This window comes from Lampetra planeri, chromosome 1 (genome assembly GCF_965212315.1).
Source record: "Lampetra planeri chromosome 1, kcLamPlan1.2.h2, whole genome shotgun sequence".
NCBI classification, from domain to species: Eukaryota; Metazoa; Chordata; class Hyperoartia; order Petromyzontiformes; family Petromyzontidae; genus Lampetra; species Lampetra planeri.
The window spans coordinates 23,807,826-23,834,214 of record NC_136107.1 but is presented as its reverse complement, the minus strand read 5'-3'; the positions used below and the strand labels follow the sequence as shown (position 1 = coordinate 23,834,214).

Genomic DNA, 26,389 nt, shown 5'->3' with positions numbered 1-26,389 from the left:
TGGAGAGAAGCCTTAAAGTCCTCGCAGCAAGTGAACAGAATCCGTCTTCAGAGTATTTTATGTAATTCCCTCATATGTTCGATTTCCTCAATACTTCAGTTTCATACAACATGTTCTCATTTAAATTGGCAACATCCCAATACAAGGACCTGAAAAGGAGCCTTACGATTCAGATTTTTTTGGATACATACATTCCATTATTGTGTTCATGAGAAATGTGGCGATCCCTGGATCATTATTTGCGTTGGAACATGTTGTTTTCATGGGTTTCCTGGGTGGCGGGTGACACGTAGCAAACACACACATTTTAACATCTGTCACATAGGTGTACGTTTATCCAATGAACATTTACACCACTTTCAAAACACATACATTCAGTTCACATACAGGGTGTCCCATAAGTCTGCAATAATCGGAAAAACACAACTCTGTTATTGGCTCACGGTATGGATTCATTATGTTAAATTCAACAGCGACCTCCCTCTGACTCCGATTTCCTTCGAGTTGAATTATCTGGACTTGTTCTTCCTTACTCAGAGACATTTTGGGCCTGCAGAAACAAAGAAATTAGTTATTTTCCCCCATGATTCCAGATTTGTGGTCCACCCTGCAGAAGGTTCCATTTCTGCAGTAGTTTTTTACCCGCTTGTCAGTGCGGCCCCCACAGTACGGCATTTGAAACGCGCCATCTACTGGCAAATGGATGTTGAAGAAAAATGTTTAGCTATTACATTAAGACACTTTATGAGTTTATGGCATTCGGACCATTTCTGTATTGTATCATGGCAAATGGTTAAACCTTTTTCATATAATTAATTAACGGTAATCGTTTGGAATGTGAGTGTTCTTGACCACTGCAGTCACACAAGCAGCAGTCTGCATTAATTTCGCTTTGTATATAAAGGCTGTTCATTTAAATATATATTATAATATATAGAATGCGTGCATACCATGAACAAATAAATCAATGAATGTGAGGAGAATAAGTTTAAATCATGATGAATTTGTTAATGAAATGTATAATCAACAGCGGAGCACACTTGATACATGAAGAGTCTTCCCACCATTGGGCATGGAGACAAACAATCAAATTATGTTGTTTACAAGAATAGAGTAGCGTGAAATGGTGTCATACTGAGATGTAATTTTGTCTGTTAAGAAATGTAAGTGGGCTTGGGGAGGAATAACAATACAGCAATACAATAGCCACTGCGTGCCATCCTTGCGCATCGCATGTGTCATGGTGCACATGTGTGATTGGTGCCGTTACATAACTAGTTTGAAACATTTATAGTAACTTGCATTCCCTGTGGATTGAGCTGAAACTATTCAAGTGTGTGCCGTGTGCAGCAAGGACTGTGTCTTTTGCATATATGAACTTACGAGATGATGTACATGGCAGGTCACTTATTTTTTTTTACATGCCAATATTGCCCTCAATAAAGTAGGCATCAGTGCACATTCCAGCAGAACGGGAAAGGCACAGGGGCACAGAGCAACATAAATGAAAAAAGAAACCTGTCACGACCTCAGCAGCTAACACAGATGACTCTATGTTAAAGAGTCACGTGCTCGTACCAAGTCTTCAGGGAGGCCATTGTTCCTAAATTTCTTCTGGCTGTGTTTACCAGCAAGGTTTACCCTGAAAGTACAGTTGCTGATAAACATCGTGTCGATTAGGTGTGCAGTAGAACAGCATCTGATGATTTTGGCCATATTCAGCAGCAGGCCATGACACCAACCAGTGTCATAGGCAGTAGATAGGTCAATAATTGCTGTGCTTGTTTTCTGTTGATGCTGGAAACCAGCTTCTATGAGTGTGGTGAAAGTAACAATCTGTTCAAGAAACTATGGCCAGTTCGAAATCTGGCTTGTTTGTGAGGCATTTGGGGGTCGATAATGGAGGAAAGCCTGGCAAGCATGTTGTGCTCCATCAGCTTGGAGGTGGAGGACAACAGGGATAGTGGCCTATAACTGGAGCGCACGCCTTGTGGATTTGCGATATAAAAAATGTCGATGGCTCAGGCTTGCTTAGATTTTTTTCTGGATTTTGCCTATCCTGTGTATGATAGTGATGAGGTTTGCAAGCCACTGTTGCCCATGTAGTCCCAGGCTTCTTTAGGAACTTGTTGGACTTTGTGGCCCTGAGAACCGCTTCAACTTGAGCGACAGTTCTTGGTCTTTTAAAATCTGTTGCCTTTTCAATGAGTTATTGATATGAAATCTATATATATTTTAAGAATATCAAAGATAAAATGGGGAGCCAGCCTCCATTTCATTCATGAATTTGACTACAAAGATATTTGTACAAGAAAACATTAAAATATGCATACAAACAAATGTATATGTGCTTACACTCATGTGTTCCTTCACATTTAACACCTCCACATGCGTGCTAGCACCCACATGTTTAATTTATAATCCACGTACTTACACCAATGTGCACATCTACCACATGGATTCTAATTGCACCAGTGTGCAACGTCACTTTCATAAAACGTCGGAAAATTCCTTTCTTGCTATTTTTTTGTGAATACTCTACCAATATGGACATTGCAATTCTGGCAAGTTTCAGATCAATTAATTTATTCTTAGTTTTGATGAAAATGTGAAGTGTCTTCAAGCTTATCGATTTGTAGACATAGCTATAACTAGGCTAATGACTTCAACATGTGTCCGTTTGTAATATTTTGGAGTTGGTGATTTGACAAATCCTTTGTGCTTTGTTCTTTTTTTAACCATGGCCTGAAATCTGCACTCTTGGAACTAATGTTCAGGATTTAGGTTGGCTGTGTGTTCATTTATATTAAATATTGTGTGTGTGACAAAACGTCCTTAATTGTTAGTAAATCTGAGTTAATACAGTTAGAAAGGGCAAGTTTTTAATTATGAACAGTGTGAGAGAGACACACAGCCTCGGTGCTACACTTGTGACCATGCATATGAATCTTCTGCCATAAAAGATAGCACCGATTCAAAACTTTCGTCCTGGTGCACATTGATGTTGCGCTTTTCATGATTAAGTTCAGCTTTACATAATGCTCCAGCCTGCTGTCATTCACCTCGTTATTTCATAATTTGTATCCTGGTTTGCCTTCAATAACTGCCCTTGCACAGTGGTGAGCGCACTGCGCTCTGAACCGAATTCCCACTTGAAATCGATTTCTAGCCATTGTTAACATCAGTGGTGATTGATACGTGAACCAGTTTTTGCATTTCACACTTAACCAACCCACACTGATTAGCATGGTGAAGTTTGGTTAAACCCTCATGACGAAAACGCCTTCATCCAGGAGTGGATTTATAAAATACTTAAATTATTCTAATTATTATTGAGTTAATGTTCTATTAAAGCACTATTGAAAGTCCATTGGAAAGTGAAGACATTCTGATTAATACCGTATTTCATGTTGATTTGGACTATGTAGGTAGCAAATGGTATACATGCAAAGCATATTAAATGGTATATTCGTACAGTTAAGTGCACACACCTGTTGGATGAATTACGGAGGTTACGCTAGCTTTTGTTTTCAGGGAAGGTGATTAAGCAATTGTGAAAGCTAGGTTTTACAACATTCTTGGTTCTTTCGGTAAAGTCACGTAGAAGGGAAATAATAAAAATGAACATAATATAATAAAATTCTCACGACTCTTCGGCTGTCTTTCCGACAGCTCTGTTCTTCACCTGAGGACGGCTACTTGCGTTGTCGCCGAAACGTCGTGAGAATTTTATTTTATTATGTTTTATTTGTATTATTTTATTATTTCTCTTCTACGTGACTTTACCGAAAGAACCAAGAATATGAATCCCTGCAGTCACGAAAGCTTTAAATCGAAAAATATTTTCTTGTTTCTTTAATACGTTTCCCTGGCCAGAGATGTGCATTTGGGCCATACAACAGTCCATCTTACCACATACATCTCTAACAGAAACATGCAGTCGTACTCTTGTCGAGTTCACAAATGAATGTCAAATGGTTTTGACGTCTTTTAGAATTTGAATAGAATTTAGCCTGAAAGAACTGAAGAAATCTGTAGGTCCCCAACAGCTGAGAGAACGTACACACGACTGATTCGCTTACCACCATGTGCTGCACACACTCCAATATCTACGTGAGAAAATATTTAGTTTTATGTAATATTTTTTAAATATATATTTGTGTTATGAGATTGTGCAAAGCCTGTTCAAAATCTATAACATGTATTGTTTATTTTTTTTTCTAATAAGGTCTCCAAGAGTTTTTCTGAGAATTTGAGTGAAAGTGCATTACAACATGAACCTCCAAAGACTCCACACAAGGTTAGTGAGTTTCCATCTCTCCTGAAAAAACTAAACTTTATTTTTGTTGTAGTAAAAGCCTCTGCATTCATTTAAGGGCATGCATATTTTCATCTTAGAAAACGGCAAATTATTTTTAATATATACATTTAATATCAAAGGTCTACTTTGATTTGTAAGATTAACAGACCCACCGAAGCAACACTTTTCCCTATTATGGTGTAGGAGTTGGCTTCATCTTGTGTATTTCCATTTAACATTCAACGAAGCGATTTTATTGAACGAGCAGTATGCTTGGTTTACTTTCTGCCATTGTGATTTGTAAAATATTGTATCAAGTTCGTGAAATAAGATTTCCCCCATGGCTGCACATCAGCCAATCCTTATCCTCTCTCAGATTGGATTGCGAGCTTAACAATTACCTTTTAATCAAAGCCTTAAATTGGCTGCATTGTGTTTTGTGTTTGCATTTCAATGTACAGCCATGAATGTGCATCTTCAGAGCATTTTTACAGAAGCCTGCATGGTACTTGTTTTGATGCATTAATGTGACATACTGCTTTTATAACATTTTTTTCCCCCACTTGCAAATGAACCAGCTTACTCACTGAAAGGTTGTGTGTTCCCTATAGAAACGCATTGGTTACACATGTGTCAATCGTAACAGATGGGAAATATTTACTCAAATGGTGTTTATCAAAGCAAAAAAACCTAAAACACCAAGAAAACGAGTTTACAATTATTAAATTTGCTGTAAGAGAAGGTCATATTACTATTGCTCTGTAACCTGCAAACTAGGAATGCAGGAAAAGTATAAAGCATGCAACTCTGAGCTTGAGGCTGCATGTGAGCTCCTACCAGTATGAATGCTGAAAAACCCCTGCTGTGCAGCCAATTGTAATGAGGCCTTCGGAGTATAGTTAAGTACAGTATACGCTCATACATGGTGGTATACACTACATGGGTACACGTGCATGAGTTTTTCCCCAAATCAGTCATATCACCATCCATAACCACCTAGGGAAACTATATGATCATGACTGCTTATGCTTGCAACATTCTCCAAAAGGTATTTTCTTTTGTAGCTTTAATGGTTTGCATGATATATTTACAGTAAAACCTTGGATTGCAGACAATAGCGGCACTACGGTAACGCCATTGCCTCCTGGCAACAAAGCCATTGGAAGTTTGAAACAAAGCTCATGGTCGCGACTGTATAATGCTCAGCCAATAGCAGCGGCCTAAGGGACTCAGCAATTATGATTCGAGTCTGGTAGACGCTTGTTAAGGCCCTCCCCATTGTGCAATCCATAGCCTCAGCTGAAACTTTCGCACCCCCCTACAGCCACTGAAAGTATTACAGTAAACAAAGTGCGCCCACTTCAAACATTGTCGTTTCATTGTACAAACGATTCGAATAATTTAAAACGTGATAACATGTGCAATTTTTGTGTGAATGGTTTATTCAGCAGTGCTTTAGTCAAAGGTGTGAGTGTTGCATAGTGGATAGTCCTACCATGAAGAAATTAAACGAGTTATGATATGTCACGTGTAAAATATTTTTGGGATAGCCCACACCTCCATATACCCCGCAGGGCCTTGTTTTGTTTGTAAAAAGTGGTCTACCCCGCGGGTTATATGCGGGAAAATACGGTAAATTAAAATACAAAATATACGATATCTGTTTTGTTGAATTCCCTTCATCACAGGTTATTACAAATATATTTTTTCAACACAACATTTCTTGACATCGCTCCACATTGTTAACATGTAACTTGATCATGTATGTAAATATCTGCATGGAAATGTATACAGTGCCATCCACACACACAATGCTGAGTTGGGTGGTACATATGTAGTGTCTTAAAAAAATACTCACACCGACACGTTGTAACAAGTCACCTGCTTACACTTTCTTCACCTGCTCTTGCACCATTTGTAGGCACACCTATAACTATCTGTACGGTCACATATACTCAACTCCCCGCTCCTATATCTTCTGTACCTCACTTATCCTGCACTCAGCAGCTCTGCTCTCAGCGACTCTGCACACAGCAGCTCCACACTCAGCGACTCTACACACAGCGTCTTCGTAATCAGCGACTTTGCACACAGCGTCTTCACACTCAGCGACTCTACACACAGGGTTTTCGTAATCAGCGACTTTGCACCCAGCGTCTTCACACTCAGCGACTCTACACACAGCATTGTACTGCATGTGGGCAGTACAGCAAGCGAGTTGCTGACTTGTCTCTACTTGTTTCTGAATGTTGTCCTATCATGTGTGTTTTCTTAAGGCTATCCAAAGAATAGAACTACTGAATTAGAATTGACCAGGTATCCATATGCAAGAACCTCAAAGAAATTATCAAGTCTTTGTGAGATTTTCCTGCTAAATAAAGAAGTATAATGATGTTTCATTGTGTGTGCGTGTACGTGGGCAGGAGGAGCTGCCAGATACCCCTTGTAACCCCGAGGCAGAGCAGGAGGTGATCGACAGCATTGAGAAGGTCTACTTCGACGATGAGGCCTTCGACCCCGTGCGATATGAGCTGGAGGTACATGGGCTATGTACTGTTAAACTGTGAGTTTCATGTATCGAGATTTATTTTGTTTAACCAGGTAAGAACTCACCGAATAGTATATTTTGTAAGAGTTGCCTGGTTCACGAAAATGACAAAGTAAAACAAATTCAATTAAATAACAGCGATGAAGCAAATGTTAATCAGGACAAAAACGACTTGAAGGTTAAATAAATGTGCTATGAATATGGATCATTGCCCAAAACGTCACCTGTAATACGTATTTATATATTAAAATTTTCAAGCGGTGGATATGTTTAGTGTGTATAAATCAGCGTTGTCTCCACAAGTGGGATACACGCCTCAGGATGCACCCCCACTAGGTTTCATGCACAGTCCAGAACTCATGCAGTCAGCTTGTAGCAATCACCCGACAAAACACACATGCTCCGTTGAATTCTGGTAAAAATAGATTATTGCATGACACAAGCAGTTCTGTTAATTAAGTGTGAATGCTTGTCTACATTGAGCTGATTGGCGCTTTTTTTGCTGGCGTTTTTCCATATCTTTTAAGGATTTTGTGTGGGTGCTCTTATGATATTGTTCATGAAGGTGACATTTAGAGACATTTATTTCTTGAAGAACACAAAGAAAGTTAGGTGTAGTATAAAAAATTTCAAAGGACAGCAGCCGTAAAAATCAATGCCCATCTATTTTTTTGGAACAATCTTACACCTAACAATAACCCACTCCTGATGTCTTTGTAATATTGAATTCAAATGTAAGTTGCTTAGAAGTTTATGGTTCAACTATTTACTAATTCACATCATTTGGGCTTGTGTTAATTTACTATAGGTCATAATAACGTTAATATACACATGCGGATGCCGTGGATTACCATATTTGTTGCTTTCAGCATGGATATTTTGCTTTGCAAATACACATCCAATTGTTTAGCGAACTTTGTTGTCCTCATCAAATACCTATTTTACTTTTTTAAAATGCATTAAAGTCTATTTCACCACTCAACTCCACAATTCCTTTGACCTCATCATCTTGCGACTGGCCCCCATGACTGCTGTTTGGCCGAGCCGTGCCCATGCAATTCTCTGCGACCAACAGAAGCTGCCTGAGGTGATGCAGCTGGCCGAGCTGGAGGAGTACCGGGACAGGCTGAAGCGGCAGCAGGCAGTGGTGAGGCCCCCCTCCGTGCCCTCTCCCGCTTTGTTCCCTGTAGCAGCGCACATGGCAGTGAGCAAATGAGGAAGCTCTGGCTTCTTTTTGTCAGCAGTGGCAGTCAGAGTGCTCACATTACCTTGTCTATAAAATGTTTGCCCAGCAAAGGTGGTGAGAAAAGTGCTTATCGTGGAATAGTGTTGGATGTATTGACCACAGAGAAAGTTTGTTGTTCATTGATTATCTACACAGCTTAAAAAACAGCCCTGGCTGATTTCAGTTGCAATTGCTTTTAGTAATTGCAAAAAGTAAGTGTCAATGAGTATTTAATTTTTTTCTAAATCAAGCAAAATTGGCTAGATGTCTGCTTTAAAAATATAATAAATTAAAATTCTACCTGCCCATGAATAAAATTAACCCAAGACCCACTGAACCAATTGAAAGCATCTGACCAACAATACCTTTTCACTTTATATTTGATATTGCAACAAAGCATTTTTGTTTTTGGCAGTCATGAAAATAACATAGTAATTTACAATAGTACTATTACAAAATTAATACTTCATCACACTTGCATGCAAATGTGTGCTCTGTTTTTAATTAGCAAAATGACTTAACGCCATTTGTATCCCAATGGACAGTTTGCTACTGAGCGCATTCCATCTGGAACACAGTTGAGTATCGAATTAATACTGTACCCTAGGTTGTACTACTCAACATGGGTGAGATGTGTGAGATGTGAATTAATCATGCAAATTACGATACGGTGTGCTTGTGTAACCTCCCTCCTAGGTAATTTATAGTTTCATGTTAATGAGGCAAGCTGTCCATGATATGCCACTAACATCAGTGACAGGCACATACATACATCGTCCAAGATGGCACATTGAGCAGTGCATTGTTATCTCAGTGCAGTCTATCTCCAGCCCTCAAAATCCCATTTGTCCATTCTGATTTGCCAACGCGCTGTGTTTGTGTCAGCATGGTTGATGTGTGAAGTAATTCTTGTAGTTGTACCTGGATGTGTTCATTATTACATGTAGGAAGCTGCAGTGGTGGAGTTTTTAGAACTGCATTTGATTAACCCTTGGCATGAATGATGTCCCTTTAGGAGTCATTCTTTTATTTGTGGTCAAATCAAATATGTCTCTACCATTGGTTTAATCCAGAGATGATGTAAAGGATAAGCAGATATTCAAAGTCCACCTATATTTAATTTGCAAATATAAAGTATATTTTGTACAAGAAGTAAACCAGCAGAGTGAGCAAGGAGTCCAGTTAAATCATATGCAGCGTCTAAAGGTAATGGCTTGAAAATACCTGCAGTTTGAAACACTAGCAGTAAAATTTAAATGAGCGTTTAAATTAAATTAGTTACTTTTTTTATAATTGATTTATTATACCATTCTTTCTGCGAACCCGTACATAGAGGTAATATATATGTAGCGTTTGTATACTTATTTATTAATGACTGTACAGTGTTTAATGATACCTTCAATTAACACTGCATGAAATCAACATTTTATTTCTGTACAGTACTTTAAATTGTTTTCTTTTTACACACATTTTATTAACTCACTCTGTTTGTTGTTGTTGTTGTATTCTCAAATCTTCTAACTCAATTTTTACCCACTTCCCAATGTGGTATCGACTGCATACGTGGTATACTTATGTCATACTGATGACAATACTATATTCTATCATAAAAAATAAAAAACATATATTTTCAAACATTATTTTTAATATGTTATGGTTCGGTTTGGCTCTAATTGTCCACGGTAAACTGACGTTGGCTACAAATCACCCATGGTCCCTTACGTTATGGCAAGCTTCGGGGCCACTTCCTGGAGTCGTGGAGTACTTCCATTGCTAGTACGGTACATTTCATTAAAACGTGTTTTTAAAAAATGTTTTTTTTTAAATATTACTTATTTATTAATGGCATTCAGCTGTTCACATGCAGTCATTGGTGTGAAGTGCAGAGATTACATACAGAACATGTTGCCATTGATTTTTGGTGCTGTTTAGTCACGTGATGTTGTCTTGCTTATTCAGTTGATGTTATTCCCACACAGTAGAGGTGCAACGATGCATCAAGTCATCATCAATTATTTGGCAAATGGTACAATGCATCAAATCGCTTTTTTAATCAATGACCCCTGCAGCGACGAGTGGTTCAGTGCATTCACTACAATGTAAAAAAAAAAAATTTGAATAAAATTGTACTCCTGAATTGTGAAAATATGTGAGATTGCTTAGAGGGTGAATTATTTTAACTCTGCAGTGCACATCCGCTTGAATGATAAATGCCCTGCCAACAGGTGTCCAAGAAGGTTGCCGACCTGATACTGGAGAAGCAATCAGCCTATGTACAGGTGAGCCCAGAAGTCGTAAGTAGCATGAAATACCTGTACATGACTACGAATTGCAGTTGACCACATTATGTCAATAGCAGGCTTTTTAAAGTGTATTTGGTATTTCAATTGGCTGCACATTTATGACCTCAAAATAACCATGTTATGGCATGGTTGAAGAATCTCCCACCGTAGACTTTCTTTATTCATTCCCCCTCACAGACAGACAACCAAAAATAAAAAAAAACCTGTTAAGGGGGATTTTGGTTTTACGGAATTTTTACCATTAGGAAAGTTTTTGTTAATATAGGTGTGGGAAAACTAAATATACGCCGAGGATATTTTACCTTGTCATCTTTTCTTCCAATTAATTGACCACGTGACCAGTCACATGAGTACTGTGACGCTGTGTGTCATAGTTACCATAACTGCTCCCTGCTGTGCATTTAAAACTTAGTTGAATTATCATTTGTGAATGATAATCAGTGATTTACGTACGGTGCGAAAGAAGTTCAACATACATATTCTGTCACATTTAAACAGGTAGATAATGGTTTGTTTTAAATTACGCTGTGGGAAAAAAAAATCTGGCCTTCCTTTCCCCATGCGGCAATAACTTGTACTGTGTGCTTATGTGTCAGGAACTCAGCAGGGTGACCGAGCTGCAGACCAGCTTGCACGAAGCCAAGGCCATCTGCTGTGATGGACGGGGGTGAGTTTTCCTACCACCAAATTGTGTTTATTGACTTGAAATTGGACGTGTGTTCAAGTTATTTTGTCACTCGTACAGCTGGTGTCCCTTACAGAGTGACGTCTAGTTTTCCATCACCAGATATTCCCTGTTGGCAGAAGAATGATTTAAACTGTCAGGAAGCAGTCTGGCTTTGAGGCTGCTGGATTTCCCCATTGTCTGTGCATTGAGCTTCTCATACGTCATTCCAGGACACTTGCTGTGCAAGGGATAGAGGAATACATTTGCATACCACTCCACGTGATAGAGAGAGATGAGCGCTGCTGCTCACCTTTGAAAATGGAGACACTTTTACTTGATAGGCTGCACAATTATGCAAAGTACTTGTACTTGTATATTCATATCCAGCACAAATAACATCTGCCAAGTTAAGAAAGCAATTTATATGTCTGAGCACAGCTTGGAATTAGGCTTTGTTGTGGTGAAGAAGATGTTATTCAGCATTATATTAAAGTAGCAACACTTTACAGAAGAACATGGTAATGTATATAATATATACCTACATGACTTTACCGAAAGAACCAAAGAGTATATTTGTCTAAGTTGTTTACATTGCCATGTTCTTCTGTAAAGTGTTGCTACTTTAATATATGGATTCCTGCAGTCACGAAAGCTTCAAATCAAGATTAGACAAATATGCTTAAGCATCAACTGCATCACATTTTTCAACGCGCCTTTGTCTTCGGAAGTATGGAATGAGCAATACGGTAAATCTACGGGTAGCCGTTGCAGCAAAATACATTTGTATTTGTCCTTTGTACTCTGGTTAGTGTTACCAAGTTTTGGATAACCGGTCAAAATGGTAAGTCCCTTGTAGCAACACAACTTTATCGAGCAAAAGCTCACGAAGCCGGATGAGAGTAAGCCAGTATTCAGAGTAAGCTGGCTTTTACTCATCCTCCCCTCAATTAGTCTTTACAAAATTAATATTGCCTCCCCCCTTCCCATAACGGATGGACAGAGGTAATGCACAGATGCTGTTGTCAACCTTGCTTGAAAATAATAAAAAAGGCAGCAGAAGCTGTGATTCTTTTGGAAATAGTTGGTTTATTGTTTGTTAACTTCGTGGGCTTTAGGGTGTATTAAGTGCATAAATACCCCGGCTGGAGTGCCTGTAAATGGCCTCTGGTATTCATTTTTAGGATTCAGGAGAGCAAATATGCCTGCATATCTTAGTACGTCATTACCGTATTCTCTTCCATACTTGAGTACCTATGCAAGACATCATGCGTGGTGCATATTGTTTCAAAGCACTCACAATAAAATATAAAATAGCAATAAGACACATTTGATTGAATCATGTTTGAAAGGTTTATTTTTCCCCAATACATTTTGATGTAAAGGCTAATCCTTCACTGGAGAGTCTACTGAAGGCACTTTCATATTTTTTTTGAGAAATTGTAGGGAATAAATTTAATGTGGCTACAGCACAGCTGTTCTGTTTAGAAAACTCGTGAAGGTCACTCGACATTCCCCGTGAGCTGGTGTAAACTGAATTCGAGTTTCAAGTAAAAAAAAAACCTCAGTCTGAGATGCAGTGACAAGCAGTAAATCTGACACAGCTCCCTTAGCTACACTTGCATTTGGTGTAAATGTTAGACACAGACGTGTGTTACCATTAGTCTCAGCAGATACTTAAAATAAATGTGCCTTAGGTTATTTCTGAACATTAAAGTTATCCTGCACCAAAGGTTTTCCAAATGCTCCTCTTCATCTGACAAATCGTCCCGGTCTCTGGAAAAGAGTTAAACAACGGTACATTCAAGATAGAATATGGGCGAAAGGCTGTTTGAGAGCTTCCACATGTGCATGCGCACATTTGCTTGTGTCTTGTGTTTTTGTGTTAGCGAATATTTCTGTTGCTTTGCATCCCTTACATGAGTAACCCAGTGCATTGTGTAATCATTAGACACACATACAAGTTCATTTGTTCATCAATACACTGCTGCAGCAATGCACATTATGTATTCAATACATTGTCCATATTTAATTAATTTACAATTGTTTTTAAATATATTTAAATGTTTTCTGTATTATAGTAATTTAGGTTAACAGACGATACACAACAAACGAGAACAGCAAGCGAAACATCACAGATAATACAAATGAGACACATTGTTCAGAAACCGCAAATGAGACCCAGAGTATTAATGAGGCAACAAGTCGTGGTCCTGAATCATGACATTTTTAATTGAATTTCGAAAGAGGGAATCTTATTAAATCCGATTGAAAATCAGTTCTAGGGAGCTGGGCATTGCGTTGCCTACTTAGCCAACCAAAAAGGTGTTTTTCTAACAGCACTTGTCCAGCAGTTTATAAGGTTAAAGGACACATCTTTGTGTGTGTGTGTCTCTACGCATCCGTGCTTGTGTGCATATTTTTCTATTCGTACACCTTTCTGTTTCGTTTCTGAAATTATCTGTTATTTGGATATGCTATGCTATTTGTCAATCCTCTTTGTCCTTAACGACTCGAATTGTAATATTGTGTACTGTACATCGTGAAAGTGCACATTGGCTCTCAAATAGAGCCGATGAAGTTAAGTCACTTGATGCATCATGGGGAGGCAGGCTCCCACTAGCGGGCCCATCTGAGTTTAGTGGCGGCCTTCGCCATAGACGGTTCCTGCAGTTTGGGCAAGTGAGTAGAACACCCCAGAGTCTATTGTCGGTCGGTCGATGCTCCAAAATGTTGGCGCGAGTTTTGTATCTGCACATTGACGCGGTGCGTGTGTGCACTCGCCTGTGTTTGTCTGTATGTGTGGCATCTTTGAATTCCTGTACGTATTATTGTAGCATTTATGTGTGCAGTTGTGTGTTAGTGCTCCCAGGTCAGCTGAAGTTGAAGCAGACGATTGCTGGATAAACACACCAGTGCCAAGTAATCTCGACTCACTCAAGAATTCCTCAGCTTCAAATGAGTACTTGGTGCAATGTATCAACAGTAATTAGGGACTACTCATGTGCTGTGTTGGATTTAATTCGCTAATTAATGTCACTTAAAGCAGCAAAGCCAAAATATTGAAATAATCTTTGTGTGAATGCTTGTCATGTTTCTGTTGCAAAGTTTAAATTTATTTCAGATTAATTTGTTTTCTACTTTGAGTGGTACAACATCATAATTAGCCATGATCCTTTCGCTGCTGGATAAAGGGCTCCCCAAATCATCGCCATCTTTTACAGACCTATATTTTACACGCTTTTTATTTAACTCACTCTGTCTGTTGTATCCTCAACTCTGTCTGTTGTCGTATCCTCAAATCTTGTAACTCAATTTTAACCCACTTCCCAATGTCGTATCGACTTCAAACTTGGTATACATATGTCATACTGATGACAATACTATATTTTATCAGTAAAAATAATATATATTTTTTTAAGCAATCTTTTTTATATCTTACTAGCAGAAGTACCCGGCGTTGCCCGGGTGAAAAATATATTTCTTAATAACCTTACATATATACACAGATTTCATTGTTATGTAATGTTTGAAAGTTTTCAGAAGATTTTAAATGTATTTTCCCCCCGGGCAACGCTGGGTATATCGAGTTTATAGCATAAAGTCGTCGCTTGACACGGGTGGGGTGTCGAGGCCTAGTACCGTGCAGAGCCTCCGGCCTCGCCTAGATTGCCCATCCGGCTGAGGCTGGGTACTGGGGCCATTACCCCCCCCCCCCCCGCGCTACAATAATACTGTCTAATCGCTATAATTTTATTATCTACCGACCCTATAATAGTAATTGCACACATTGGGGTGGGGGGGAGTGAAGAGGACGTGAAACTTTAATGAATTTACCTCAGAGTCGCGTGTTAATGCGTGCGCATATTTTTAACGGGAATTAAAAATGGCGTCCACCCCGCAGCGAATGCGTCGCTACCCGTTGCCAGGAGCAACCGCCGTGGTCCGCGCCGGTCGTCCAATGAAACTGCGTATGGTCCGGCGACACAGACAGACAGACAGACACACACACAGACAGACAGATTTGCGATTTTATATATATAGATGTTTCGGCTTGGGTCTAATTGTCCACGCTCAACTCACGTTGGCTGTAAATCACCACTGCCCCTTACGTTATGGCAAGCTTCGGGGCCACTTCCTGGAGTCGTGGAGTTCTGCCATTACTTGGACGGTACATTTCATTAAAGCGTTTTTTTAAAAAAGTATTTTTAAATATTACTTATTAATATTCCATCCACTTCCTGTACAACAGCTGATCTCATCGCTCCATCTTCTCAGTGGTCATCTTCTTGTGGATCTTACCTCATTTAGCTGTTAAATAGATCATATATTTGTTTTAAATGTTAATAGGTGTCACAGTATTATTTATATTACAGTTTTGTATTTTAAAATGATACTACACGTTTACAGAAGGGATTCTTAGGAGCACATTTTTACTTTTTTGGGGGAAACACTTCAAACCGCTGTTATCATTTGTGAAATGGATAATGTATATATTTAGAACCTAATTAGAGGCCACTGAGATGTAAATCCTTAATCTTAAGGCGATCGATGTTTACCTAAGGTAGTCATCGCATGATTTGTTTAGTTGATAAGAGAACAACACCAGAAAACATTGTTCATCTGGCAGGTAAGCAATCTTTGGATGATAAATAAGACATGAGAGTGACTTTAGATTAAAAATGTAACTTATGAATTTCAAACAGTAGCAAGTTATAAAAATAAGTGTTCTTATAATTGTTTGAAATATTCTGCATCTGCCAATAACATGGGAATAGATGTGCCCCTTTTTACCTTAACACTGATCCCAGTCTGCCTTCATTAACTGTCCTAAGTGGTATATATAACAGTACTTTCAGTACATAATCAACGTTTTTAGGTTTAGATCGCGTTATTTATAAATGTGTCGTAACCCTCCACCACCCGACACGGCCAATCAGTAAAAAAGTGTCACGTTGACAAAAGACAATTAGTTCACTGCTTTAGCCCACCGGTGTGTTGAAGCGTGAAACCACAACAATTTACAATTTGAGTACGACGTTTCGCTGGTAATTGCATCCAGCATCATCAGGCAATTCGCCAGAATGGTGAGGCTCTGCTGTGTCTCCCGTTCTTATATAGAGCAGCAGCAGGGTGACGTCATCATTAACTCATTAACTCATCAGGTGCAAAGATTTGAGGGGGGGGGGGGTTATTGTAATTATATACTAGATTAGTAATCAGGCTATTGTTACGATGCGAGTTGTAGATTAGTAATCATTTGGAATGTGTTTTATTGTGATTATGCAACATTAGTAATCAGTTAGTGTCTGTTTCCCTTATAAGGAATTGTAATATATCTTATTTAATAATACGCTTCCAGGCCGCACTAAGCCTGTAGCTGTCTGAGCGATTAAAGTTATTTCTGTTTCTCTCAATTTCAATGGATTCTCTAATTAGTCTTTGCCAGTAGTAACTAGTTTTACACAACACTTCAACGTTGTCAAAATCAATTGAGTGTCCCTGTTGGCATGCATGTTCTGCCACTGCCGACAGTTGTGTTTGCGATAGTTTAATATTTCTCTGGTGTTCTTTTAGTCTTACACTAACGTTACGCCCTGTCTGTCCAATATAGCATCTGCCACATACACAATTAATCCGATATAAACCTTCTGTTGATAATTTAGGTAATTCGTCTTTAGTGCATAAAACACATTCCAAATGATTACTAATCTACAACTCGCATCGTAACAATAGCCTGATTACTAATCTAGTATATAATTACAATAACCCCCCCCCCTCAAATCTTTGCACCTGATGAGTTAATGAGTTAATGATGACGTCACCCTGCTGCTGCTCTATATAAGAACGGGAGACACAGCAGAGCTTCACCATTCTGGCGAATTGCCCGATGATGCTGGATGCAATTACCAGCGAAACGTCGTACTCAAATTGTAAATTGTTGTGGTTTCACGCTTCAACACACCGGTGGGCTAAAGCAGTGAACTAATTGTCTTTTATCAACGTGACACTTTTTTACTGATTGGCCGTGTCGGGTGGTGGAGGGTTACGACACATTTATAAATAACGCGATCTAAACCCAAAAACGTTGATTATGAATAATATTGGTCGCGAAAGCCTACGAGTACTTTCAGTACTTTATGTTACTTGTAAAATGTTGGGCCAGCATTTGACCGGAGCCAATCTCCCACCACCATTATGCCACTATGCAGGTCAGAACTTGCATTTTGCATTGCTGTTATGGGCCAAACACCTTGATGATGCACATCTAAGAATGTTTTCACACTTTAAGATACTGAAGTTTTCGTGACTGCAGGGAACCATACTCTTTGGTTCATTCGGTAAAGTCACGTAGGTATAAAATAAAATAAATCACGACGTTTCGATTGCAACACAAGCAATCATCATCAGGTGGGAAAACCACAACAATAATTTTTTTTCTCTCTCCCACTTCAGCAAAAAAAATTATTGCTGTCGTTTTCCCACCTGATGATGATTGCTTGTGTTGCAATCGAAACGTCGTGATTTAATTTATTTTATTTTATACCTACGTGGCTTTACCGAAAGAACCAAAGAATATTAAGGTGCTATTTACGTGCAATGCTCCATCTTGCTCGATGTTTTGCTACATTTCTCTCCGATAAGAGATAATTCCTTCTATTGATGCCCACATGCTGCGATAGCCTTTTGTTTGTTCCTTTTCAATCCAGAAGGCACCAGTCTGCCCTGTCTGTCATTAATTATAACAGACACACATGCACTCTATCCACGTGCATATATGTGTTATTTGTTTTTGGTAGTAATTATATTCATAAGTCATCCATACATATAACATGCCCCTCATTGTAATACCATTCCCTTAGATGCTTCTTTCTTTTCATGCTTTCAAAAAAGATTTTCTGAATTATGTTTTTGTACTGGTTTTATGGTGACCGCACTATAAAAAGACATTGATTTACGTGCCGTGGATCTTTTGTGGTGTGATCAAAATAAGCTGAGCAATGCAATCATGGGACTCATTCGTTCACAAAACATTTGTCCGTGGTTGGACATACTGAGCCAAGAAGAATTACGGTTTTGTGTTTGTGTTTTACATGCTTATAAATACGATGTTAAGTGAGCACCGTTAAATGCTGGCGTGGGGGCACATGTTCCCAGGTGCCTAGCTCATGGCAGTGCTGGCTTATGAGAACCCTCTGGAGTGCTGCTCACATTTCCTGGTGCATGCAGGCAGCTGGGGGTTGCCCAGCAAGGCTTCACAGCTGCCAGCCTTGGCCTGCTCGCCAACCAGCGCAAGCGGCAGCTCCTCATCGGCCTACTGAAGTCCTTGCGTACCATCAAGACGCTGGTGTGTAAAATTGGCATTGACATTTAAAACTAACTGTGTTCATCGACAAGGGTACAGTGTTGTCTTATTATTACACCAATCTGCGATGCATATGTATTGATCGATTGCACCTGCTGTGTTGTGTTGCAGCAAAGGACAGATGTGCGCCTGAGTGAGATGCTAGAGGTGAGTGCTTTTAATCTCCAAGACTGGTTAAGCCATTGCATTTTTGTCACGTGTTTATTCATGCACAAATGCACGTTTGTTCAGAAAAATACACCACGTTAATTAGTGGGAATGTAGGAGTCTTTGCCTGCCTCTCACCCTGATCTATTAACCCATTACGTCTCGGTGTGGCCCCATGACATTCTTCGCCCCTTCCTATGGTCTCAATGTAGACATTGCCTTATAAAGGTACTGTAGTGACATCACCACCACTTAGTGGAGAACGTGGTAATTTTGCTCAACTGTGCATGTCCTTGATATAACGTAGGCCGATATCGTGTCCTGGAGATAACGGGATATTTTGGAGTACACCTATTTTGCCACTTCTTTATAACCCTTGAGCTACACCCATTTCAAACCTTTTAAAACAGTCTGCCTCAGCAGCAGACCATGCTTTCCCACCTGATGATGGACGCTTGTGTTGCGCCCGAAACGTCGTGATTTCTTTTATGTTATATCTACGTGACTTTACCGAAAGAACCAAAGAGTATGGATTCCTGCAGTCACGAAAGCTTCAAATCAAGATTACACCTATTTTTTTTATTGCAGTCATTCAGAACAAAACCGTAGGCAATGCAATGCAATGGTGACCCATTATCAGTGTCTTCATGTGCCAGTCATTCCCAGTTGAGGACTGCACTGTCCAGTAACTACGGTGGCATTAGATTATGTGTCCGAGAATAAGTTTGTGGTTTTCGCTGATTTTTGTGGGGTTTTTACCTCTTTTTTTACATATCTATACACGAGAGAGGATAATTACTGAGGAGTGAGTTGGATTTTGGCATTGTGAGATTGTTTGGGATGGTGACATCATGAGTAGGCCTTCATCCAGCAGTGTATTGATAATGGCTGATGATTCAAGTTCAAGTTCATTTATTAGGTATAGCCCTGTGACCCATTCGGCTCTTGAATCGGGTTCAACCGCAACAAACAAAAAAACAAAAACATGAACAAGAAAACATCCCAAAGGGAATATGTGACTAAGTGCAAACAGAAAATCCAAGAAAAGACAGCAAAACATTGCAGAAAAAACACCGTACACCAACGCTGTGCAAAAAGCCCAGTGGGATGCAAGTCAAACAACAACCACAAGACAACCCAGATTAAGGCCATCAGTCTCACTCCATACTACAACAAACAAACATGGCCAAACCAGTAAACTTTTCGAAATCACCATAATAAGGCAATGAAACAGTGATCATAGGAACTGTGACGGAATTTTCACAATAAACGACAAACAACATGTACTACCAAAACCCTGCAGCCATAGCTGGCTGCATGAGTCACTCCACAACAGCAGGAGCATCAGGAGGCATATCATACTCATAATTCTCCCCTTACCCCACCCTCCAAGTCTAGCTATTTGCAGGCATCTGCAGACTTGATGGTGGAGTTTGGGGGGAGTGCCGATTGACTTTTGTGTCTGCTGTGAGCTAAGGGGTTCCCTGCCTGAGTGTTTTCCCTGCTGTATTGGTGCAGGAAGAAGATTTCCCTGCTGCCATTCAGCTCTGCCTCGAGTGCCAGAATGCTGTCAGCTCATTCAGCCACTACTCTTGCATCAGGTCGGTGGTGTCTTACAACAGAGTATATGTTGGTAGGATTAGTTACTTTACGAATGTTGACATCCCCAGCGTTTAACAGTACTGCTATTTTGGATTTGGCAGCCAACATCGGCCGTAACCCCGGTTGAGGTTCTCCAATTGTACCCTCCCTTCTAGCCCCCCCCCACCGTTCCAGTCCCTGACGACCACATTTAGATAAGCCCCTCCCTCCCCTTAATTTGTATTTAAGATCTTGTCTCTTGAATTTCTCCTCACTTGATACAGTAAATTATCTGTAACGGTCCCACCTGAAGTTGGAGACTTGTGTTGCCTCCGAAACGTCGTGATTTAATTGATTTATTTTCATTTATTATTATTTTATAATTTTTTACCTACGTGACTTTACCGAAAAAAAACCTAAGAGTATGAATCCTTGCAGTCACGAAAGCTTTAAATCTAGAATTTATACAGTCAGGGTGACTGGGTCGAGGTCAACTTGCTACACTTAATAATGGGTGTGTGCCTGGGTTCAAACCCAGGATGTTAGCTGTGGTGACTCGGTGCTCTGATGTGGCATTAGGCAATGTCGTGATTTAACGTCGTGATTTAATTGATTTATTTTCATTTATTATTATTTTTCTTTTACCTACGTGACTTTACCGAAAAAACCTAAGAGTACTTTACGAAACATTTACAACATCTGTGATCACTGGATGTATACTGTGCCCTTTGTTTATTGAATGCTTCAAGCTGAGACTGAGCTATAACAAACCAGCAGGTGTTCATACATCGTTTTTAATCTGGCTTCAATATATACGCTTGAGTTGTGGTTAAATCGGGACAACACATGTTGTTTTCCAAGCCGCGTTTGTGGTGTTTTAGTATCCATTTGCAATGACATTCTTTTTCTAGAATATACTGGGTACTTTTGTTGTTGAAATTAAAAATAATTCAGTGGCTTTGTGGGCCGATGGGGGATAATGTTCATGTATCTGGCTAATATGCAAAGTCAAACAAGTCACATCCACAGTGAGGTTGGTGGGAAAATCCTGGAAACCAGTGGCTGCTTTAAAATAATGTGAAATTTTGGGTGGAGTATTTTTGCCCGATACTATTTTGCAGTTGCATATCTTGTTCCCGTATAGCTTGCAGCATTTTGTTATGAAAACAGTTTGTCATGATTTAATTCCCCACGTGTGATTGTAGTGGCTGAGATGGACTTTCCGTTACCTTACGCAGCCTCGATCGACTTGAGTTCAACTCAATCTGTGCAGAAGTCATTGTGAAAGCTAGGTGGCATTGACCGACTCGCTTAGAGAGTTGTGAAACTGAAATGATTGATGTCTCAGGAATGCTATCGTTTCCAATTTTGACCTTCAACAATGCAGAAACAATACAATGCATTTTTAGCTTATTTTCTTACCAAATGTTTGATGCTTGGCAGCCTCATCTAATTTACTCCCTTCACTCAAGTTTAGGTGACCTCTACATACATTAAGTGCACTGATTATTTAAAGTAATTGACATATCCTCTGAGAGTGTAGTTTGACATTTATTTTACAATAGCTTATTGAAGAAAGTGGTAGATTTTTTGAAAATATATTGATGGGCCTAAAAACGGTCCATGCAAAAAACAACATACCATTTTGTTAAGTCCAGTGTGGAAGCCCTCTTGTTTGGAAACTGAATTTTTACGTATTTCTATTGGTTCTATTGTTGTCCAAGCCAAGTTGAAGTAATTCTATTTTTAAAAGACAGATCTAAGTCCTTGATGAATTATTATTTTCAGTTTGGTTGAACCTACTGTGAAATGTTGGGCACACCATAAACAAGATGTGATTGTCAGTTGACATACCTTTTTATGCAGGTTTTGTTTTGAGAGCTGCTTTTGTATTCGTTTTTGTTGTTGTTGCAATTTTAAACATGACTTAGAAGTGACATGAAAGCATGATATGACCTATCCCAAAAACAAATATGGATCATTGTAGTAACTATGAAAGCTTATGCTTTAAGGTGACTAAAAGTGGTTTTCTTAAATGCGTGCAACATGTTAATGTAAACATGTTAATTTAATTCCAAGATTGCATTAACACCAGGTCAAGTCGCATTTGACCTAATCCTACGTCTCAACTGTGGTTGTTCTGAACCCTTAATGAGCTGTGCAGTTCTTTGCTGGAAAGGCTAAATTAATAATAATGCAATTTATAACGCGCGCAAATTTGCGGACGTAACGGCCGCAACTCAGAGGCGCTGTGGTTGTCCCACCTGATGACGGAAGCTTGTGTTGCCTCCGAAACGTCGTGATTTAGTTATTTTTTATTTTATTTTCACCTACGTGACTTTACCGAAAGAACAAAAGAGTATGGATCCTTGCAGTCACGAAAACTTCAAATCTGAAATTAAGGCTATATTCGTCGGGAGTGTCCCCATATATCACTTGGAACTCTTGTATTCAAACTCCCAGAGGTGTTGGCAAAACCCCAAACCAGGATATAAGAGGTTAGTTGTAACATCTGTAGTTTGAATGAGCCACAACTAATAATATAAGTTCTGTTTTGCACCTCGCAATTGATATGAGTCGCTGCGAGTCCCTTATTAAAAAGTCCTGTATTCGTCTGTTAAACTAGTTCCCCATATGCCCAGCAGGGGGTGCGGTATCCCCACCATTGTGAGCTTTTGTAGGCTGCCAACCTTCAGTGAGTTAGCAGGCAACCAAGATAAACCATTCAAGTGAGGATTGCAATCGATTCTTCGTGGCTAGTAGGCAAATATGTGCAGCACCACACCAGATGGTTTCATCAATCACAAAGTCAAAGATCTCTGTTGGAGCCTTAACAGACTTTAGGGGCAAGTGCTGTTCGCAAGCACCTATGAAGGTAGAGCTTATACCACGCCTGACCACCTTTGCCTCCCTAGTGGCAATGTTTGCAATCTGACACTCATTCCTGTGATAGCCTATAATATATCTTTCTGTTGAACCCCTATGTAATGATGATCAACAATGAGTGAACTTTGTAGAACATTTCCGTTAATTATGCATGTCACTACAGATAGTCCCCGAGTTACTATGGTCCGACTTACGATATTTCGATCTTATGATGGCGATAGCGATACGACAAAATTGTAAAATATTTTTAATTTCGCGCGGCAGGCAAACGCAGCAGCGTACGAGGTACGATACTGTACGTTCGGACGCTGTGCAATACAGTATTGTAATTAATAAATACATACAGTTTTTAGTTTATAGAGTACTGTACTGTAAATTGTTCTGTTTTGCTAAATTATCACCATTCTTTAAGACTCCTGGGTAAGCTAGGCCATCTTCGACTTACGATATTTTTGACTTACAATGGGGTAGTCGTAACGCATCTCCATCGTAAGTAGAGGACTACCTGTACATTTTATTTGTGGGTAGTTTATGTACTAGAATGTGATTTAATGCGGTATATATATCATGTTTAATGCATGAGCAATCGTTATTTTGGTAGCAGCAGGAGAATAGTCATCGGAGTGGTTGTCTATTGTCATTGCCATTAAAGATTAACATTGAAATTAAATGCCATTATTATTACAATGATATCTGAAATTTTTTTATGCCATGGTAACCCCATAGTTTATTTACGGCTGGATTTACAATTGCTAGTCCCATCCGAATGCTTTAATTATCATGCAAAAACTGCTTTTGGTAAGTTAATGCTTATTATAACTGATTTATTTTAATTAAAATTCTATTTCAGTGAACTCAATTCAAAGCTTCAGGACACCTTGGAGCAAATTGAGGTACTGGTGTTACACTCGGAAGTGCAGCTGCGGCGCCCTGCAGACAGCTCACGACACACGGTTCATGCCTCCTCGACTCACTCCCAGACCGTATGGTCCCATTATCACGTGGCTGAAATGCAGTGGCTGCTTCTGGACTCGATCCAAAAGGGTTAAAAATTTTCAGGTGCGAATTGTGGCTATTCACAGCAATCCCTTCGAGGGTGGTGTTTCACGGCCTTTCTTAGATCCCATTTTTTTTGGAGGTGAGTAGAGCATTTATCAGTGAAAAACCTCCAAGGATCTCATTGCATCCTCTACAATTTGGACTTGTAATGAAAAAAGTGAGGTAGTTGTGCAACCAAAGAAGCTGAAAGTGAGGCAATGGCAGATACTCGGCCAAATAATATAAACAGACAGCGAGACAATAACCACCACAATTCCTAACAAGAATGCAGTGACAAAGGTGACCCACTCTGGGAAAGAAGCAGATGGTGAGAACAGATAGACACCCAGTCAGGCCAAACAACCATGCAAGAAGAAAATTCGAGAGACAGGCCAAACAACCGTACAGTAATACAAGCCGGCACCACAGACAAGCCGTAACACAGTTCATCAGTCAAACTGTTTCATTGTCACTTCTATTTGTAAAACCAGCATTTTACTCTCATATGCAGAAAATGTGTAGAGGTCTTGTATGTCCTTAATCTCCCAGAGTTGGATTAGTTGTGCTGGTTGCTGAGCCTGAATGCAGGCGACGACTGATTCCATGTGATTGTGTTGCTTGTGTACAGGAACAGCTGGACGTGGCATTGGCCAAGACGTGCAAGCTGTTCGATGTCGTGCACTATACCAAGGTGCAGACGGCGTACCGACTGCTGGACAAGACGCAGGTTAGCTTGATGTGCAGGCACATGAGAGCTGTCTCGTAATTGCAATGGTTTACTTCACAATAATTAGGACTGATAAATGCGCGGTTCACTTGCCATATTACCTGTAAATTCACACATCGATTTCTGCCTCCGCATGGTGATGTGTGTTAAAAATGTTCCAATGCATTTCATGCCATCTGCTTTAAAACTGAATTCATGTATATATGTTGGACTTCTTTCGCACCATATCCTGTATACTTTGTGTGCAAAAGGAGATGATTGTGGTCTGGCATCTTTGTCCCAAATCTGAACCTGAAAAATAACCTACAACTATATTTGAAGGGAAAATAAAACTACTTCTCCCTCCCATCCGTTACTCTTTTTGACAGATTTTGACCACTTATGGAAAGTAACATTTAAATAAAAACCTAATGTATCTCAAAAGTTTCACTCGTTGATTAAAATGTACATATATGAATACATTACAGTGGTTATCACAATAACGTTTCTTAATTGATATTAGTAATTTCAAATCAATTAGTTGTCCTAAATAAAGCGGCAATATCTTAAATTAGTGTAAGTGCTAACCTTATTGTGTCATAGTGATACTAATTTGGGCCATTTTAATTATATCATTCACATTTATGAAGCACAATTCATCCGGGAATCTCAGTGCGCCGTTTTCACTGTGCCACAGCACCCTGCGACATCTGTTTTATGCATGGAGCGGTCATTCATCCAAGCACAATTCTGCCTCAACTTTGCTTAGCTACCGAGATCTAATGAGGTCAGGCGCATGCTAGGTGATTTGGCCATAGGCCTTTGCACATGTCTCAGTGAAATTTTGAAGACGCAAGAACTCGCATCATGTCTGCCGATTCGAGTGCTCTCACAAACGTGTCCACGGCAATTCAGGTTAATTCACAATGTACTAGTTTGAATGTACGGCCCGTAGTGTCTAAACACTGACTTTGTGTCTGTTGCTTTTGAACGTGTACAGACTGCCATGGACCAGATGCACATGCACTTCACGCAGGCCATCCACAACACAGCCTTTCAAGTGGTGCTTGGCTACGTGGAGTTGTGTGCTTCCGGCGCGGACACTCGCTTCCACAAGCTGCAGTACAAGGACCTGTGCTCGGTACGTGTCCATGTGAGCAGTGGTACGGCGAGTGGAGGGATGATTCGCTTACTCGGGCCCCTGATGTGTTGTTCACAGCCAGGACTGGTCATCTGGGCCTTGTAGGTATGTTGTGACTGACGTAACCGCCATAGAGGTAAATGCCGGCCATACTACCCAAACATGTGTTTTGTCAAGGTTTAGTACGGTGCTTGAGAACAGCACGTTCCCCAGTAGGCTACCTAGGCTCAAAGGGGGTCTTTGTGTATAATATGTGTATGTATATATTAAACACGTGTATGTAAAAGTGTAGATGCTGGTAGGTACATATGGATTCAGTTTATGCAATGAACTTGAAGCTTTACAACAATGGATGTAATGAATGGCAGCCTTCTATTGACGTGTATTCTTTTTTAATTATCTTAAATTGTTCCCATATGCTACCACTGAGTGTGTTACGTATTTAATGCACATGAGACTTTTTGAAAATAAGGAGGGTTTTCTT

The 26,389-nt window shown here is 39.7% G+C and overlaps 1 protein-coding gene across 1 annotated transcript in view; it reads left to right on the top strand.

The window, feature by feature from the left end:
• VPS50 (VPS50 subunit of EARP/GARPII complex) overlaps positions 1–26,389 on the top strand; it is a 114,552-nt gene that overhangs the window by 432 nt on the left and 87,731 nt on the right. The window contains exons 2-12 of the mRNA XM_078597270.1: positions 4,229–4,300; positions 6,724–6,837; positions 7,924–7,995; positions 10,299–10,352; positions 10,973–11,043; positions 18,271–18,388; positions 18,518–18,553; positions 20,072–20,154; positions 23,871–23,913; positions 24,687–24,785; positions 25,765–25,905. Of these exons, the coding sequence (XP_078453396.1) occupies positions 4,229–4,300; positions 6,724–6,837; positions 7,924–7,995; positions 10,299–10,352; positions 10,973–11,043; positions 18,271–18,388; positions 18,518–18,553; positions 20,072–20,154; positions 23,871–23,913; positions 24,687–24,785; positions 25,765–25,905 (903 nt within the window). The remainder of the gene's footprint in view (positions 1–4,228; positions 4,301–6,723; positions 6,838–7,923; positions 7,996–10,298; positions 10,353–10,972; positions 11,044–18,270; positions 18,389–18,517; positions 18,554–20,071; positions 20,155–23,870; positions 23,914–24,686; positions 24,786–25,764; positions 25,906–26,389) is intronic.